Source organism: Bos indicus, chromosome 17 (assembly GCF_029378745.1).
Source record: "Bos indicus isolate NIAB-ARS_2022 breed Sahiwal x Tharparkar chromosome 17, NIAB-ARS_B.indTharparkar_mat_pri_1.0, whole genome shotgun sequence".
Taxonomy (NCBI): Eukaryota; Metazoa; Chordata; class Mammalia; order Artiodactyla; family Bovidae; genus Bos; species Bos indicus.
Window position 1 is genome coordinate 48,481,815 of NC_091776.1, and position 17,112 is coordinate 48,498,926.

General features: G+C 47.1%; 1 protein-coding gene and 1 long non-coding RNA gene across 2 annotated transcripts in view; one reads left to right on the forward strand and one right to left on the reverse strand.

Moving 5' to 3' along the window:
- Positions 1 to 1,193: 1,193 nt before the first annotated feature.
- TMEM132C (transmembrane protein 132C) overlaps positions 1,194 to 17,112 on the reverse strand; it is a 449,116-nt gene continuing 433,197 nt past the window's right edge. Inside the window, exons 6-9 of the mRNA XM_070769360.1 lie at positions 13,051 to 13,256; positions 11,016 to 11,289; positions 8,770 to 8,961; positions 1,194 to 4,023 (exon numbers count right to left, since the gene is read on the reverse strand). Of these exons, the coding sequence (XP_070625461.1) occupies positions 2,839 to 4,023; positions 8,770 to 8,961; positions 11,016 to 11,289; positions 13,051 to 13,256 (1,857 nt within the window). The 3' untranslated portion in view covers positions 1,194 to 2,838. The remainder of the gene's footprint in view (positions 4,024 to 8,769; positions 8,962 to 11,015; positions 11,290 to 13,050; positions 13,257 to 17,112) is intronic.
- LOC139176720 (uncharacterized) lies at positions 13,063 to 14,956 on the forward strand. The gene is made up of 3 exons (XR_011561138.1): positions 13,063 to 13,175; positions 13,650 to 13,779; positions 14,188 to 14,956. It is a non-coding gene; the product is annotated as an uncharacterized lncRNA (long non-coding RNA).

A 17,112-nucleotide genomic window follows, 5' to 3' on the forward strand; every position in this document is an offset into this window, starting at 1 on the left:
ATGGACAGGGAGGCCTGGCGTGCTGCGATTCATGGGGTTGAAAAGAGTCGGACACGACTGAGCGACTGATCTGATCTGATCTGATCTGATCACCTAGCTATTCCACTCCTGGCTTTATATCTGAAAAATACAGAAAAACTCATTCAAAAAGATGAGTGAATCCCAATGTTCAGAGTAGCATTACTTATAATTGCCAAAATATGCACACAAACTTAAGTGTCCATCAACAGATGAATGGATGAAGAAGATGTGGATAAATGGATAAAGTATATATGGAATACTACCAGCGATGAAAAAGATTGAAATTTTGCCATCTGCAATAACATGGATGGACTTGGAGGGTATTATGCTTAGTGAAATAAGTTAGACGGACAAACACCATATGATGTCACTTACATGTGGAATCAAAAAAACACAACAAACCAGTGAATAAAACAAAAAAGAAGCAGACTTGGAAGAACAATCTAGTAGTCACCTGTGGGGAGAGGAAAGTGGGAAAGGATAAAATAGGGGGAGGGGGTTAGGAGGTACAAACTATTGGTTATAAATAAGCTATAAAGACATATTGTACAATACCAGGGAATGTAGCCAATATTTTGTAATAATTGCAGACAGAAAGTAATTTTTAAAAGTTATTCAAAATTTTTTAAAAATTAAAAAATAAAACAGGTATTAAAAAAAAAACCCTCAACTTCAACCAAAAAATTCTCTTCCCTCAACCAGCCAACAGCCACCACAATCCCACTGAAACTTCAAGCAACAACAAATGCAAAACCAGTCAGAATAAAAGTACACCTTTTCCCCAGATGAGAGTTTCAACACAGTTTCCCATTTGATGTCAAGGCTCTCTTTCATGTTTGATGTAAATTGGAAGTTCACAAGTGGGGAACCTCTGACCAACGGTATCAGCATCACTCTGGAACTCTTGAGGAATGCACATTTCCCCCTGGTGATCCTGAGCACACTCAGTTGAGAACCCCTCATGTAGACAACAGTGGACAGATGACTGAAAGTTTCCCTTATGAGGAATTACTGCGGATCAGCCAAGAAACCAAGAGGAAAACAAGCCAACAAACAGAATATTGTTTTCCTTCCAGCCTAGCAGACAGGTTTATTTCTTCAACACATTGTACATTTGATGGGGAGAAGTAGTAATAAGAGTTAAGTGAAATAAGAGACAGCCCACGAGACACTGACTTGTCAAGCCACAGAAAATGTTTTAATGACAATTGGCATCACAGGTATAAATAAATAGCTCCTTTTTACTGTCTATAATATGTGCTAGAAATATCGTTTGAAAAGGTCCAGTCTAGGTTATGAGGCTTCCAGGACCCTTTCTTAGCTATCACTTTTAGTAATTAAAAAAATAAAAACAGGAATCAACCCCAGTAGCTGCAGGCACCGCTATGTTGAGAGGATCACGTGACCGCCTGGAGTCTTCCTCGCCAGGGTCTGCAGGTAGACTGGACTCTGAGGGTTTATGACCCTAGTTTCTCTCTGCCTCATAGGCTTCTCTTTGTGTGTGCTAAATTGCTTCAGTCGTGTCCAACTCTCTGCGACCCAATGGACCATAGCCTGCCAGGCTCCACTGTCCATGGGATCCGGCTTCACTTAGGATGAATGCATTTTGCAATGTGCTGCTACACAATTAGGCTGTTAAAAAAAACCACAGTTGATTGACAATCTAACATAGATTTTTGTCTTTTCCCTTATGCCCTGCCCAACAAAGTGAGAAAAACAACAGAAAAGCCCTCCAACACTTTTTTGATCCTTGTTTGTTTCATGATATCAGTGTGTCTTGGGTCAGGTCTACCCTTTGAGGTTGGCGCTGATTACTGGTGTGGATGGATTCCGGCTTGTGGCTCTGACCTCATCTTCCCCTGATAGAAGTATCCCTAGGGCACCACTGATGGAGTCACTGAGGAGTCAGGGGTCCCTGGCTGGGCTCTCTGCAACTGGCCCCTGCCACTGTCCCACCCACTGGTTTTGGCCCTGAGGAGGGTGAAGGTGACCTTTCCCCCATCCCAGCAAAGGCTCTGCAAACTCCCCCTAATTGTAGAAACCCAGCAGATACCAACAAGGCTGGAGGGATAAAGCAAAGCATCAAACATAATACTTAAAGAATGGATTAACTGACATGGTTTCTAAAAATTTATCCGCTGTATAGGAATATAACTTGTTTAATTTAGGAAAATATACCATTTGATCCTCAGGAATAAACATTAAACATAAATCAAATGGAAGTCTAAGACACAAAAAGAAAAAAAAGTGGGGGGAGAGAATATGGAAAAAGAAAAGATTATTAAGATGTGAAAATATTCAAGTTTATCCCAAGAGACAACCCATATTCAGAAATGTCTCCTCCCCAAGCCCAGGGTGACAGTCAAAGGGTGTCCTTGGAAAAATAAAATTGAATTAAAATGGAAAATGTCTCTAAGCAGGCCCTAGTTTTATATTTTTGATCCTTTATTAGAAATATAAACAGATGATTACTTCTGTCTGTTTTTATTTGTTTTTGGTTTTTTTTTGCATTTTTTTTTTAAACAAATACTTTTTGGTAGCTTGTCTGGGTTATATTTTGACTCATAAAATAACCTTCCTAATTTGGCCTTGCGCAGTTAAAATGTCTCCATCAGCTCCGTTCCCAGAGTTTTTTCCTTCCGACTTGAGAAAGTCTGCCATCATCAACCTCTGATCACAAAACTGCCCCTTTCCGGCTTCAGAACTTCCAACTATGAATAGTTTCAAAGATGGGCCCCAAAGAGTCCCTGTTGAGCCCCAGATCTACCGTGGAGCTGAAGGAGGGTGTCCAGGCGCTGGTCCTTCGACCAGAGGGGCCTACACGTTGTCCTTGAACTTCTCCAGATAGTCTCTGAGTTCTTTGGGGGCACCCACGCCCACGTCCTGGCACACCCATTTGATGTCCTCCTCTGTCCCGCCCAGAATGGAGTTGACGGTGGGGCAGCCGTCGTCGGCGGGGATGGTGGTGAAGGTGGTGAATTTCACCTTTTTCCTCTTGGAGGTGGGCGAGTGCAGGGGCTCGTGTTTCTGGTCCCTGCCCTGCTTGCCCCCAGAGTCGGCCGGCCTGGGGATCTGGCTCTGCCCCTGCTTTTGGGAACCTCCGTTGAGCAGGAGGCGGTTGCTCTCCTCGAAGCCCCCTGGCCCGCGGTCTATGATGGTCGTGTGCTCGTCCTGCGGCGGAGAGCTGTCGCCCACGTTCTCCAGGAGCTCTGCCTCGTTGCCCAGCCACACCCAGTCATGCGAGTGGGTCACGGAGGCCTGGCCTTCCAGGGGCACCTGCTTATGCCTGTACTTGAGGGCGAAGGTGGCGCAGTTGATGAGGAAGACGAGGATGGCCAGGCAGAAGACCCCCAGGAGGGCATACATGCCGATCTCCAGATCACTCAGGCCGCGGGGAGTCTGCACCAGGTCGCTGGCCCCGCGCCCGCCCCCCGCCTGGGGCAGGTCCACCTGTGCCGGGAAGTTGGCGAAATCGATGGGGATGGTCTGCAGCTGACCCTCCCCCGCCAGCCGGCCCCCGTCCAGCCGGCTGTTCTTGCCCACCTTGTTGTCCAGCAGTGACTTGGCCGTGGGGTTGCCCCTCCGGAGGACCCCTTCCTCACGTTCCGCGGAGGAGCTGCCATAGAAGGGTCCTTCCTGGGCCTTCTGGCGCCGGTCGCTGGCGTGGTTCTTGATCTCACCCTCCTCGTAGTCCACACCTGGGCTGGAGTTGGCGTCGTTCTGCCCGAACTTGACCCTGACGCTCCCCACGCCGACTGCCAGGACGCTCTTGCGTTTGGATTTTTGGCAGGCCTCTGCGATGGTCAGATCCACTCGGACCAGGGGTCCCTGGCCTTCGCCTTCAGCCATCACAGTGGGCCACCTGGGCGAGCGGGGCTGGGGGACAGACACGATGGCCTCGTCCAGGGAGGTGGCTGTCAGGGTGAAGTCCTTGGTGTCGTAGATGTCCAGGGGCGTCACAGAGCCATCGCTGAACTGGAGCCAAGTGCTGACCACAGCTTCCTGTTGGGAGAGAGGCAGTTAGAAAATCCACGGGGGATAGGAGGAGGTGAGAATGGGGGAGACGCTTCTTCTCTTAGGATCCTGCATCTCGCTCCTGCCCCTACCAATCCTAGAGGAGAACCCAAAGACTCAGGGGCAGGACTGAAAATCCAGACCTGGTGGTTGATGAAGCTGGGGGAAAAAACATCCAGGGTTTATATAAAGATCTGAGAGACAGCTTAATTGAAACAAGAACAAATGCAGATAGGCAAAGACAGCTCCAGCATAATCCTTACAAGGGGGAAAAGACCCCATAAACAGCCCTCACTGAATTAAGGCTCCATTACATTTATTAAGGAAGACTTCACTTGAGCGTGTCCTTGGAGCCTTCACATTTCCTGCCCCTCACTCTCATGCACCACTTTTCCTTCTCATCAGAACCCTTGTGATGACACTGAGTTCAGTGTATTCCATTCTCTGCATAATCCATGGTAATCTCTGCATCTCAAGATCCTTAATCACCACTGCAAAATCCCTGTTGATACATAAGGTGACTTTTCACAGGGTCTAGGAATTAGATGTGGCAGTCTTTGGTGTACCATTATTCTACTACCATGGGAGTGATGGTAGCTAAGATGTCCATAGCGATTCCTGGGTACCAGCCCCTGTTCTAAGTCATTTTCATTAGCGACTCATTTAATCTTCCCATCAATATACAAGGTAGATACTATTACGCATATTTCTCTTTCTGCAGGTGAGTAGATTGAAACATGGCAGGGACCCACGGCTCGCCCAAGTTTGCAGAGCTAACTGACAGAGTTGGGGTTGAGTCCAGGCAGTTTGTCTTGAGCCTTAACCGTGGTTGCTAGTTAGTTTCCTGGCTGCCTTTGACTCTGAGGTCACTGACCAGGCCAGGGACTACAGGAGACAATTGTGTTGTGTCTGGAATTCTTCCCAGTCCCTCTAAGAACAGGCACTGAGTGGTCCAATTTTCATTCATCTGATCATTCCAGGGACATGTATTAAAAGCCTCTTCTGTGTCAGGCCACGCGCCAGTCACTGAGTAGTCTTTAGAAAACTGACAGATAATAAACAATGCACAGCAGTTTAACTAATGAGAACTTACTGTGTAGCTCAGAGAACCCTACTCAATGCTCTGTGGTGACCTAAATGGGAAGGAAATCCAAAAGAGAGGGGATATATGTATACGTACAGCTGATTCACTTTGCTGTACAGCAGAAACTAACAACATTGTAAAGCAACTATACTCCAATAAAAATTAATTAAAAAAAAAAAGCAATACACAGCTGTTTATCATGGCAGGCTGGGACGTTTCCTGGAGCTGGGCTGGGATGTTAGTTCTGCATAAGTTTGATGTGCTGAGTTTTAATTTTAATGTTTGGTTTAATGACAGGGAGGAAGGAAGGTAATTGGAGATCAGGAGAGAGATGGGTGGGCGCTGGCTGTGAAATGACTAGGGTAACTGCTACTGGACAATCTACTGGATGTTACAAAGGCGAAGCAAGAAGCAGAGTAGGGAGGGAAAGGGGCAGTGATCTTATGGCTGGGAACAGCTAATGGAACTCCAGGAATCTGCTATGGGTGAAGGATCAGTGTTTCTTCTAATCCTGGCCGCTGGACCCTATGACAAAAGGCAGAGAGTTTGAAGTGGGAGTTTTGAATTAAATGCATGGATCCACTGCTTCCCTGGGAGCATCTTTCTTTAAACCAATTCTTCTGGGCCTCAGTTTCCCCCAACTGAAAGTGGGAATGTGAATACAGTAAGTCCCCTACATACGAACAAGTTCAGTCCCAAGAGTGAATTTGTTCATTAAGTCCAACAAAGTTAGCTTAGGTACCCAACAAACACAACTGGCTATCAACTACTGTACTGTGATAGGTTTATAATACTTTTCACACAAATAATACATAAAAAGCAAACAAACACAAAAAACAAAGAAAACATCTTTAACTTTACAGTACAGGAACTTGAAAAGTATAGTACAGTATCAGCTACATCACTGCTGCCTTTGCACTTGCTTCCAGACAGCCTGGGCTTGAAATAAAGATACTGCACTACTGTACTTTATACAGTACTATAAAGTACACAAAAGCACAACCCCTTGTAGAGGATGCACCATGTGACAATGGACACCAGACACACGAACTAAGTTATGTGACTGGACATGCAAACACATGTTTGCATCTTTTAAAGTTTAAAACTTGAAGGTTCATGTGTAGGGGACTTAAAGTACCTAAAGGTTCTGAGATGAACATCTATTTGGCCCATCCAATTTCCATTCCTCTTTTCTGATGGGAGCTAGAACACTAATTTTCCTTTCAGACCCAAGTCTTTCCTTCTCAGGCTCAGCTTCTGGGGGAATCAAAGCTAAGACACGATTGGCTCAGGAATTTTGTTTCCTGCCCTTCTCTCCTTTAGCTTCATCAACTGAGAAGTCACACCATTGGACAGACTCCCTTCTAAAGTCTCAGTTGAATGCATTCATGCTGTGGGAGACCTCATTTCTCTTTACTATTCTAGCTTTCTTCAGAACTAATAGGGCACGGGGAAGTATAATACGATTGCCCTCATATTCATGGCAAACCTTTTGAATTTCAAAGTTGGAAATATCAAGAACAAGAGGCCAGCCTTCCATACTCCAAGGACTGAGATAAAACACTGGTAATGCACTGTGCCAGTTCATCTTGGCTGACTTTTCATCTAGAGTTCATTTTTCTTTACCAACTCAAGACAGCAAACGAACTTAACATCAAACAAGCCCCTCTGAACAGCAGACAATCCGAATTAAGCCCTCAGAACACTGCAGGCTTGCCAGCATCCATCTCCATCAGCCCTGCTCTGTGACTGAGACCAGGTCTTTCCATTAGCTCATGACAGTGAGGTTGGAATATAGGGATTGTCTGGGGAGAAGCCAGCACATTTCCCTAAAGATGAGAAATTCTGAAATACTTAAAATAACACACGTCCGGGCATGATTTAGAGCTCCTATTCTTTCAAGAGTCATGTCTGCAAATTGAATGAACTCCATCCATAAATCCCTGTAGGCAGCGCCGGGGCCCTCCAATTACCATCAGCCGATGAAGACGGATGGGTGATGCTGGAAGCTGATGGGTGGCCTTGCCCCACGCCAGGGAGGTGGCAATGCCAATCGTCCCCTAATTAATTACTAGTTCTTGGCAAATAGCTTCATGCCTTCTGCTTTGTCTCCCCACTTTCCTCCTCTGCTCTTTAAACCAGCCAACACCATGCCAGTGTCCTTCCCCAGGAGAGGTGAGCAGAGGTGCCAGCACTGTGAGCTGGATGTGAATGAGAACCCCCTACAGGCCCCTGCTGGTGATGCTCTGGAACAAAGCCGGGTGGTTGTGTTGTTCAGTTGCTAAGTCACGTGTCTTTGAGACCCCATGGACTGCAGCACGCCAGAATCCTCTGTCTGTCGCTATCTCCGGGAGTTTGTTCAAATTCATGGCCATTGAGTCAATGATGCCATCCAACCATCTCGTCCTCTGTCACCCCCTTCTCCTCCTGCCTTCAGTCTTTCCCAGGATCAGGGTCTTTTCCAGTGAGTCAGTTCTTCGCATCAGGTGGCTAAAGTATTGGAGTTTCAGCTTCAGCAACAGTCCTTCCAATGAATATTCAGGACTGATTTCCTTTACGATGGACTGGTTGGATCTCCTTGGTGTCCAATGGACCCTCAAGAGAATTCTCCAGCACCACAGTTTGAAAGCATCAATTCTTCAGTGCTCAGCCTTCTCACATCCATACATGACTGCAGGAAAAACTGTAGCTTTGACAAGCATTTGAAGTAATGCTTCTGCTTTTTAATACGCTGTCTAGGTTTGTCATAGCTTTTCTTCCAAAGAGCAAGTATCTTTCAGTTTCATGGCTGCAGTCTCCATCTGCAGTGATTTTGGAGCCCAAGAAAATAAAGTCTCTCACTGTTCCTACTTTTCCCCCTTCTATTCGCAGGTACCTGCTGGTGATAGTCTGGAACAAAGCCAGGTAGCAACAGCTGAATTTCTGGAATGGTCCACCCTATTCCTTTGAATCTGAGAACGTGATGAGATGTCCCTCTTATGATGTTATAGGCACAGGTGAAGTTAGGGAGAGCTGCCTAGCTGAGTTGGATGGGTCTGCTGTAGTCATACAAGCCTTTGGAAGCAGAAGAGCTTTTCTGGGTGGTGACAGAGGGAAACTCAGAGGTTGCAAGCATGGAAAGGACTCTATGCACTGTTAGTGGTTCTGAAGCTGGTGCAGGGTGTGGGCAGAGAGAAGGAAGTGGAGAGAGGCTCCGGCCAGCAGCAACAAACCTAGGAAACCTCAGGCATTCAACCACACAGAGCTGGATTCCGCCAACCACACCAGTGAGAGTGGAAGTGGATTCGTCCCCAGAGCATCCTGATAAGATGCTGTGCTCTCAGCCTGTGGACCCCAGAGCGTGGTAACCCACTGAGCCCACCTAGATTCCCTACCCACAGAACTGTGAACGACAGTGGGTGTTATCTGAAGCAGCTGGATTTCTGAGAGTTTGCTGCCCAGATGGTTCGTCCACCTCTGGGCACTTGGTACCACTCTTCTAGTTCATCCAGACCCCACTACTCGGACCTCAAAGCCACGTGGATTTTACACAGCCAGCATCACTTCCTCCTGGAACGTGGTTTGGCTACCCTGCTCCCATTCCTCCTGCCTCCCTCCCCTTTGGCTAGATCAGGCAGGACCCTGTTCCCTTCTGGCATCCGGGCCCTTACCTGTTTAGGGGCCCGCAGCAGCTCCTCAGCTGTGGCCACAGCTGTGATAGCCCTGCTGTTCTCCGTGCTGGGGTGGAGGGTGACAGACAGCCCAGCCACGAGCTGGATGGCCAGGTCTGACACCGCAACTTTGTCGTCCAACACAGTGACCGTCTTCTCAGCCAGGATGGAGTCAGACAGAGGGGACAGCACCTGGGGGATGGGCAGACACAGACCAATCCATCACATCTGCTTCTGGATGGATGTTGGAACCTTTCCCAGCTATGCTCTGTTCATCCCTACAGGGTACAGAATACAGTGGGAAGGAGCCAGAACTTCCCTCTATACATCATCCCGTGTCATGTGAGAATCAGATAAAGTCACTCTTCCCTGTGACACTTTAGCTCTATCTTTTGGAAACTTGACATAAATATTAAAATCCATTGGGTCTTTGAAAGGAAATGACCCTCTCCATTTAGATGAAGATTTTTTGCATACCACACAAACTGGTCAACCATACGTGGCAGTCCTACTGGCTGGACTCATGAAGAGTGGCGCATAGACAGCTGTTCAACCCGAATCCCATTCTAAGTGAGTTAGGCCATCAGCTGGGGAACTGAATTATAGACAGTCTAGTCTGGAGTTGGACACAACTGAACGACTTCACTTTCATGCATTGGAGAAGGAAATGGCAACCCACTCCAGTGTTCTTGCCTGGAGAATCCCAGGGACCGGGGAGCCTGGTGGGCTGCCGTCTCTGGGGTCGCACAGAGTCAGACACAACTGAAGCTACTTAGCAGCAGCAGCAGCAGCAGTCTCCCCTCCAACCCCCCGTACAATGTATTCTCTGCTGAAATGTTACTTTCTGCCTCATTTGCTGTTGTTTAGTCGCTAAGTTCTGTCCACCTCTTTTAGGAACCCACGGACTCTAGCCTGCAGGATTCCTCTGTCCATGGGATTCTCCAGGCAAGAATACTGGAGTGGGTTGCCATGTCCTTCTCCAGGGGATCTTCCCAACCCAGGGATCCAACCCACATCTCCTGCACTGGCAAGTGGATTCTTTCCCACTAGCACCACCTGGGATGCCCTTCTGCTTCATCTCATAAACCAAATGTTGGACTTGGGATGTCCAGGTGAAATGGTAGAAATGTATCAGTCTTTCCCACCTGGGGCAGTTGTGAAAGGATCCAGAAGGACATTTCAAAAAGGTGGAGTCACATATACTACTATACATAAGACAGATAACCAAGAAGGGCCTACTGTCCCAGTTCTGTTACTGCACTGTACTGTACCAGTTCCCTGCGCTGGCAGGGAACTCTACTCAGTATTCTGTGATAACCTTATGAGAAAAAAGTCTAACAAAGAAAAGGAATATGTATTTGTGTAACTAAATCACTTTGCTGTAACACCTAGAACTAACACAACAATGTAGATCAAACTATACTTCAGTAAAATTAAACAAACAAACCAAAAAAAAGGTGGAATCAGTAGGACTTGATGGGTTGAATAAAAGGCCTTCTGCGCCCTCCCATCTGTCCTGAAATCCCACCCTTCTGTACCTTTCCTTGGGCAGAAGAGACAGCAGGATTTTGAAGAGTTGGTTGAATGACTACATGACAGAATGACAGGCTGACTTAGGAAAGAAGGGAGGAAAGGAAGAAAGGAATCCTACCTTGGCCACTGGCACAAGTATTGCAGAGTAGGGAGCAGGCTCTTTCTAAGAGAGTGTAGGAGGTGCGGATTGGAGAGGGGGCTCCGAGGGTGGAGAAGCAGAGGCAGGGTGGGCTGGGGTGGGGGTGATGGGAATGAAGGACGCAGCAGAGAGCGGGATCACAGAAGGTGCTGAGGGGTGCAGCGCCACCTTCTCATTTCTGTTTGGAAGGAGGCTGGGACTCAAAGGGGTTTCCCTGGTGGCTCAGGTGGTAAAGAATCTGCCTGCAATGCAGAAGACCCAACTTCAATCCCAGAGTCAGGAAGATCCCCTGGAGAAGGAAATGGCAACCCACTCCAGTATTCTTGCCTGGAGAATTCCATGGACAGAGGAGCCTGGTGGGCTTCAGTCCACAGGGTCACAAAGACTCGGACATGACTGAATGACTATCAATTTCACTCCACTTTACCTGGGATTCAAAGAGCTGGTCCAGGCTCACCTTCTGGTGTCCACAGGATGCCATCAGAGGACCCACCCCTGCTAGCAAACTGCCTTCCTCCAAGGCACACCATGCTCAGTGATGGGTGTGCAGAGCTTCTTGGCTCCAGCTTCCTACCTGGATGGTTGTCATGCCAACTTCCCGCCCGACCAGGATCCTGCTGTCCTGGAGAGTGGCCACATGTGGTTCCTCCAGCTTCATGAAGTCGGCAACCAGGTGGGTGATGTCGAACTGCCAGTCTGGACTGAGCAGGTGGCTTGGCTGGCCCCAGGGGCCAGCCCCCTCGGACACAAACTGGGTGAGGACCCGCACCATGGCGTGCTGGTACTGGAGGGCGCAGCCCCGGCCCCGCCGCTCCTCCTCGTCCTCATCCTCGCTGTCTCGTGTGGGCCTGATGGGGAAGGAGAGGAGGCTCTCGAGTCAGAGGATGGAATTCATGATGCTCTGGAGTTGCAAAGCAGATACCTCCCCATCAATTGCCAAGAGATAGCATCCCAGGCAGAAGACTCAGGACCACACAAAAGCACCGGCTCTTTTTTAAACAATGCAAAGAAGCTTTATTGTACTTGCCAAAGGAGGAAGGTCAGACTTAATTGAGAAGGAACTAAACATCTCTCTCCACTTAACAGCATGACCCAAAGAATTTCCCCATATCCCACCTCCTGTATATGTAGCCCACAAAACACTATCTCTCTTGAAGGCATCTGTTGACAAATAAAAAATGTAAGAGTTAATATTTATTAATATTAAAGCTATTCTGTCCACGAAGTAGCTGAGAACCACGTGTGGCTATTTACAATTTAATTTAAATGAAGAAAATTAAGCAAATCCCAACATTATATTTCTCAGTCACTCCATAACCCCTTGTGCTAGTGGCTACTGTAGTTGTGGCTAGTGGCTATTGGATACTGTGGTTCTAGAACATTCCACCACTGTAAAAAGGTCTATTTGTCAAAGTGGTATGATGCTCTGGAGATGTACCCATGCTAAGATCTTCATGGATGGACTCTTAACACCATAAGGCAAAACTTTAATTATTATGTCCAGATGAGGAAACTGAGTCAGAGATGTTGGGTGGCTGGCCCAAACTCACAAAGCTAGAAAGCCGCCAAGCTTGGATTTGAAACCAGCAAGTGTCAGTTTTTCCTTTTTAAGGGACATGGAACAAACCCACATCTTGGTCACTCAAGACCACTAAATGGTCTGAAGTCTTGGCTGGACTCACAGCTGTCTTCCTCATCAGAGGAGGACAAATTCCTTTAAGTTCATTCTATAAAAGTGGACTCACCATCTCACTGTCCTATTTATCTTTCTTGAGATAGACACTGCTGCTGCTGCTCAGTCGTGTCCAACTCTGTGTGACCCCATAGGTGGCAGCCCACCAGGCTACTCTGTCCCTGGGATTCTCCAGGCAAGAATACTGGAGTGGGTTGCCATTTCCTTCTCCAATACACTACTTGTTCCTTAAAAATCAAGACTCTGGTGCCTGGGAGACAGTCAGGAAAATAGCCCTGATGGTTTAAGATGGAAGATGTCATACAGGAAACCAATAATTCAGGAACAACTGTTATGTAGCTGACCTGGGGGCCACAGAGCAGAGGAAACAAAACCCCAGATTCCTACACAGGATGATCCAGAGTCACATGGAATAGAAGTTTTTCTTTTGGTTTAAGTGCAGATAGCATCCCAATGGTCCAGTATAAATGCATTTAGATTTTATCCAATAATTTGATATGCACAGAGCTTTTCAAGATTATAGATATTCACCCAGAACAGAAAAGGAATCGCTGTTTCACATAGACAAAATAAGCCCCAACTTTAATTCTCTGGGGGTTGAAAGGCTAGAAAACTATGTCACTTTTGTGGCTTCCTTCTGGAGGGGCACTTTCAGGAGAGAGATTACTAGGAGCCCATGTAGAGTGCAAACAATTGGATCTGATACTGACCTGGCCGCTTAGCAGCCTTCCTGCCTGGCTGGGTTATCCTGAGTCTCGGTTTCCCCAGAGGATTGTTGTTAGGCTGCATCATGTAATCACCATGGCAACAGCATCACCTGGGCCCTGCACTGGCTCCTGCATTGACTCCTTTGTTGACATCATTTCCACAGCCATTGCTGTCATGGCTCTGATGTGTCTCCCCATCCTGGACTTACCTCTTGCTGGCCACGATGGGCACCCTCCAGCCTTTAATCTGGCTCAGCTCCGTGTCAGAGACCTCGATCTGCAGGGGCAGTCGGGGCACCCATACAGTGACATGCAGGGGGGCGCTTAGGTGCTGGTACGTGAAGTTCACCACCACATCCACCTTGCCTTTCATCTCTTTGCCGTTGACAAAGACATAGTCACAATGATCGGACACCTGCCAAGAGAGAGAGGATGGAGGAGGAGAAGTTCTCTGGGATCTGAAGACCACCTTTCAGCCATTTGTCCTTGTCTCTAGCAAAGCACACATGCTTAATGTAGGTTCTCCTCAATGCGGAGGCTGAGACAAGGATTTTGTGCAGTTGGCTTACTTAGGAGGTGACCCTAGGGAATGGGGACCAGGGAGAAGGCTGAGGGAGCCAGAGAAACAAGAAAGGTCAGTAGAAAGGTCCATTTTTGCATTTGGTGCTGTGACCATTGAGCTCTGTTTTTCTGGGATCTCGTGGAAAGCCCCCAGAATTGTCAACCTGCAGGGTGAGAGACAGAAATATAATCTACCGCTCCTCTCTCTCACTGTGTGAGTGCTGCCCATGTGTTCCCCCTATTCCAGGCTGAGACACAAGCCCTGGGATGGAAAGCATGAGCAGTGTGAGAGAAGCAGCAATCACCAAGTGAACTTGAATCTTGTCAGAATTGCAGCTGGGAGTGAACTCTGGGTGGATCCAGGGAATGTGATGCAGGTACCAGAGGTTGTCTGTTCTCCAGGCTGATGTCTGTCCAGAAGATCAGCCACACCCACGTCCCACCCCACCAGCCCCCCAAGATCTAAAGGTCTTGTACTTCCTCAAGAAGAAGTGGAAGAAGAAGAGCCTTCTTCCTCAGCAAAGTTCTACTCCCAGTTCTTACACCCACTGTCCCAATTACACGCAGCCCTGATGGTTCCCCAGAACACTCAGGTCTTCATATATGATGTTCCTTTTCCCTGGGAACGGCGTTCCTTCTCTGCTTGCAGCACTTCCCCTGACTCCCTAGGATTATCTGTGTATCTGTACTGTTACTGTTCATTCTGTGAATGGCAGCATCACGTTAGTGAAGATCAACCTGTTTATTTCCCCTGAATTCCTTCTCCTCTCTTTTCCCATTTCTAGCAGATCGTGGCCTCAGGAAAGAGATAAGACAGAACACAAAGCTGAACAAACATAAACAAAATAAAAGTAAAAGCCTGCAAGCATCTAGATTTTGTGTTCCTCTGCTGAACCCATAGGAAGATGGATCTCTTTACAGCCCCATGGATACTCAGAAACAGTTTGAGGATGCCTGTGCTCCCTGGGAGGCTGGAAGGAGCAGCATGTGCAAGGATGGGACCACATTAGAGGTAACCCACGTGGATTCCAACTGATAATGGGTGCCTCCTAGGAGCTGTGAACAGAACACTTTGAGGCTAGAAGCCCCCTCCCCAAGGCCTTGATAATAGTTATGTCTTCTAGAAATTAGACTGGGATGATGTTTCACCTCCATAATGAATTGAAAACTGAAAATAGAAATCAAGATGAGTTGTAGAGACACAGCATGGCCCATCTTGCATAGCCAAGTTTATGGGATCACACTGACCCCTTGTGTAAATTTGCATTTTCAGCTGCAGAAATGTAAAACCATTGAAGGCAATAAGTATACCTTTTTCTTCTTTGATCTCTTGGTGCCTCATCCCAGCCGCTCAAGAAGCAGGAGCTCAGCAAAGTGGACTGAATGGATGGTTGCACGAACGGGTGGATGGATGAATGAATGAGTGAGTAGATGCACAGATGGATGAATGGGTGGATGGATGGATGGATGGATGGAGGATGGATGATTGGATGGATGAATGGATGGGTGAATAAATTGCTAAGTGGATGGATGCATGGATGGATAGATAAATGGATGGATGAATACATACATGCATGGGTGGATAGATGGATGAATGGATGGATACATGTATGCATGCATGCATGGATAGATGGATGAGTGGATAGATGGATGCATGCATACATGGATGAATGGATAGAAGGATGGATAGATGAACAGCTAGATGGATGCATGAACAGGGCTCTTTTTTCATGGGGATGCTTGCTTCAACACAGCCATAGATTTTGGGTCAAGAGGAGATGCGAAATATTGAGATAACTTGGAGTCAAGAACCGTGGAAACACAAGAAATTACTTTGAAAACTTCCAGAAAGCTTTAGAGCAGTGTTTCCTAACCTTTTAGGAGTCATAGACTCCTTTGGGAATAAGTTAATTCTTGCCATAGAAATGCATATACACAGAGTTTTGTGTAGCATTCCAGAGTTAATGAAGTCACACCTGGACTCTTTGCCACAGCACTTGTATACTAAGTGGTAATAGTCAATGTGCTTATCTGTCTCCCATCCAGGTTGTATACTCTGGAAGGAGCAGTATCTCCTTCAGGGGGTCTATGGCTCTGGTTAAATAACATCCGATGCTGAGCAATGAACTCCTGTGATTGCTCTTTCTTTCCCCAGCTTCTAGGAACTACAGATGACTACTCTGGGCCCAATTTTCAACTTCAACTTGCACTTCTGTTTGGAGGGGCAGCTGGTGAGGGCTGGGCTGAGTGAATTTCTTCCATCTGCTGGGGATAGTGGCAGGGGGCAGTTGGGAGGGGAACACACGAATGGATCTTCTCACTCATGGTCAGAGTGGTTTAAAAGAGTTTACATACTGATTAAGGGTGGAAACCAATTTTCATTGCTGTCCCAGACTTGTCATTAGCATGTAAACACTGTCCTGGATCTGGGCAGGCATTAGCATAATAGCCGAGCAAGAGTTATATCAGTAATCACTTCTTTAATCAATGTTGTAATTTACAGACCATTGACTTTCCTCATTTATTACCTTTCTGAGCACTGGTGGGAGGGAACCTGGCCGCTCCAGAATATATAAATAATTAAGAGGAACGCCAAGGGTATGCAGCCACTGGGCATGATAGAGCCATTGTCACTGTTATTCCTGAAGGTGCCATAAATGTCTGGGGAAGTCGCAGGCTGCATTAATCATCTCCTAAGTGGCTAGCAGTGGGAACCACGGTATCACAAAATGAGCTGGCTCGTCTGCAAAAAAGGAATCCAACCCCACTACGGGAATCTTTGCAGCCCCTCTGATCCATTTCTGGGAATCTCTTAAATTTCTCATTGTGGGTGGGCTGCCCATTAAGAACACTACCTGCTTGCCCCTGCTAACTGTGACTTTAAAAAATAAACTTATTTAAAGAAATATTTATTTATGTTTTTTGGCTGTGCTTGGTCTTCGTTGCTTCACATGGGCTTTCTCTAGCTGCGGCAAGCAGGGGCTATTCTCTAGTTGCAGTGGGAAGGCTTCTCATTATGGTGACTTCTCTCATTGTGGAACACGGGTTCTAGAGCATGGGCTCAGCAGTTGTGGTGCTCGAGGTTAGCCAACCCTCAGCATGTGGGATCTTCCCAGACCAGGGATTGAACCCATGTCCCCTGCATTGGAAGGTGGATTCTTAACCACTGGATCACCAGGGAAGTCCCCACTGTGACATTTAAACTACACCTTTTGAAAGCACTGGTGGCCACAGAATCAACCAGTCTGCTCTTAAGGACCTTGACGGGCCAGCTTGGGTCACAAGTGTTCTGGTTGAGTGGCATATGGTTGGTTGATATCTTCTGTCATTTAGACTTTGGCAACTTCCCAAGGATGTTACCTGCTTCCTAAGGTAGAGGCTGGAGACCACTTTCCACGAGGAAAGCAAAAGATATCTGCTGGTCAGCCACCAACATCCAGTGAGACTTTTGTCTGGATTCCTGCAGCCAAGCAGGTTCTCAAATTTGAGTGAGCATCAGAGAGGGCTTGTCAAGTATCCACAGATGGTTGAGTCTACCCCTAAAGTCTCAGATTGAGCAGGTCTAGGGGGATCCCCACAGTTTTGCTTCTAACAAGTACCTGGGAAATGCTGATGCCTCAGGTCTGAGGACCACAATTAAGATATTCACTCCTTGAAATAATGCAATTGTTCCTTCTATGATTCCATGGCATCATATATGTCCCATCTTG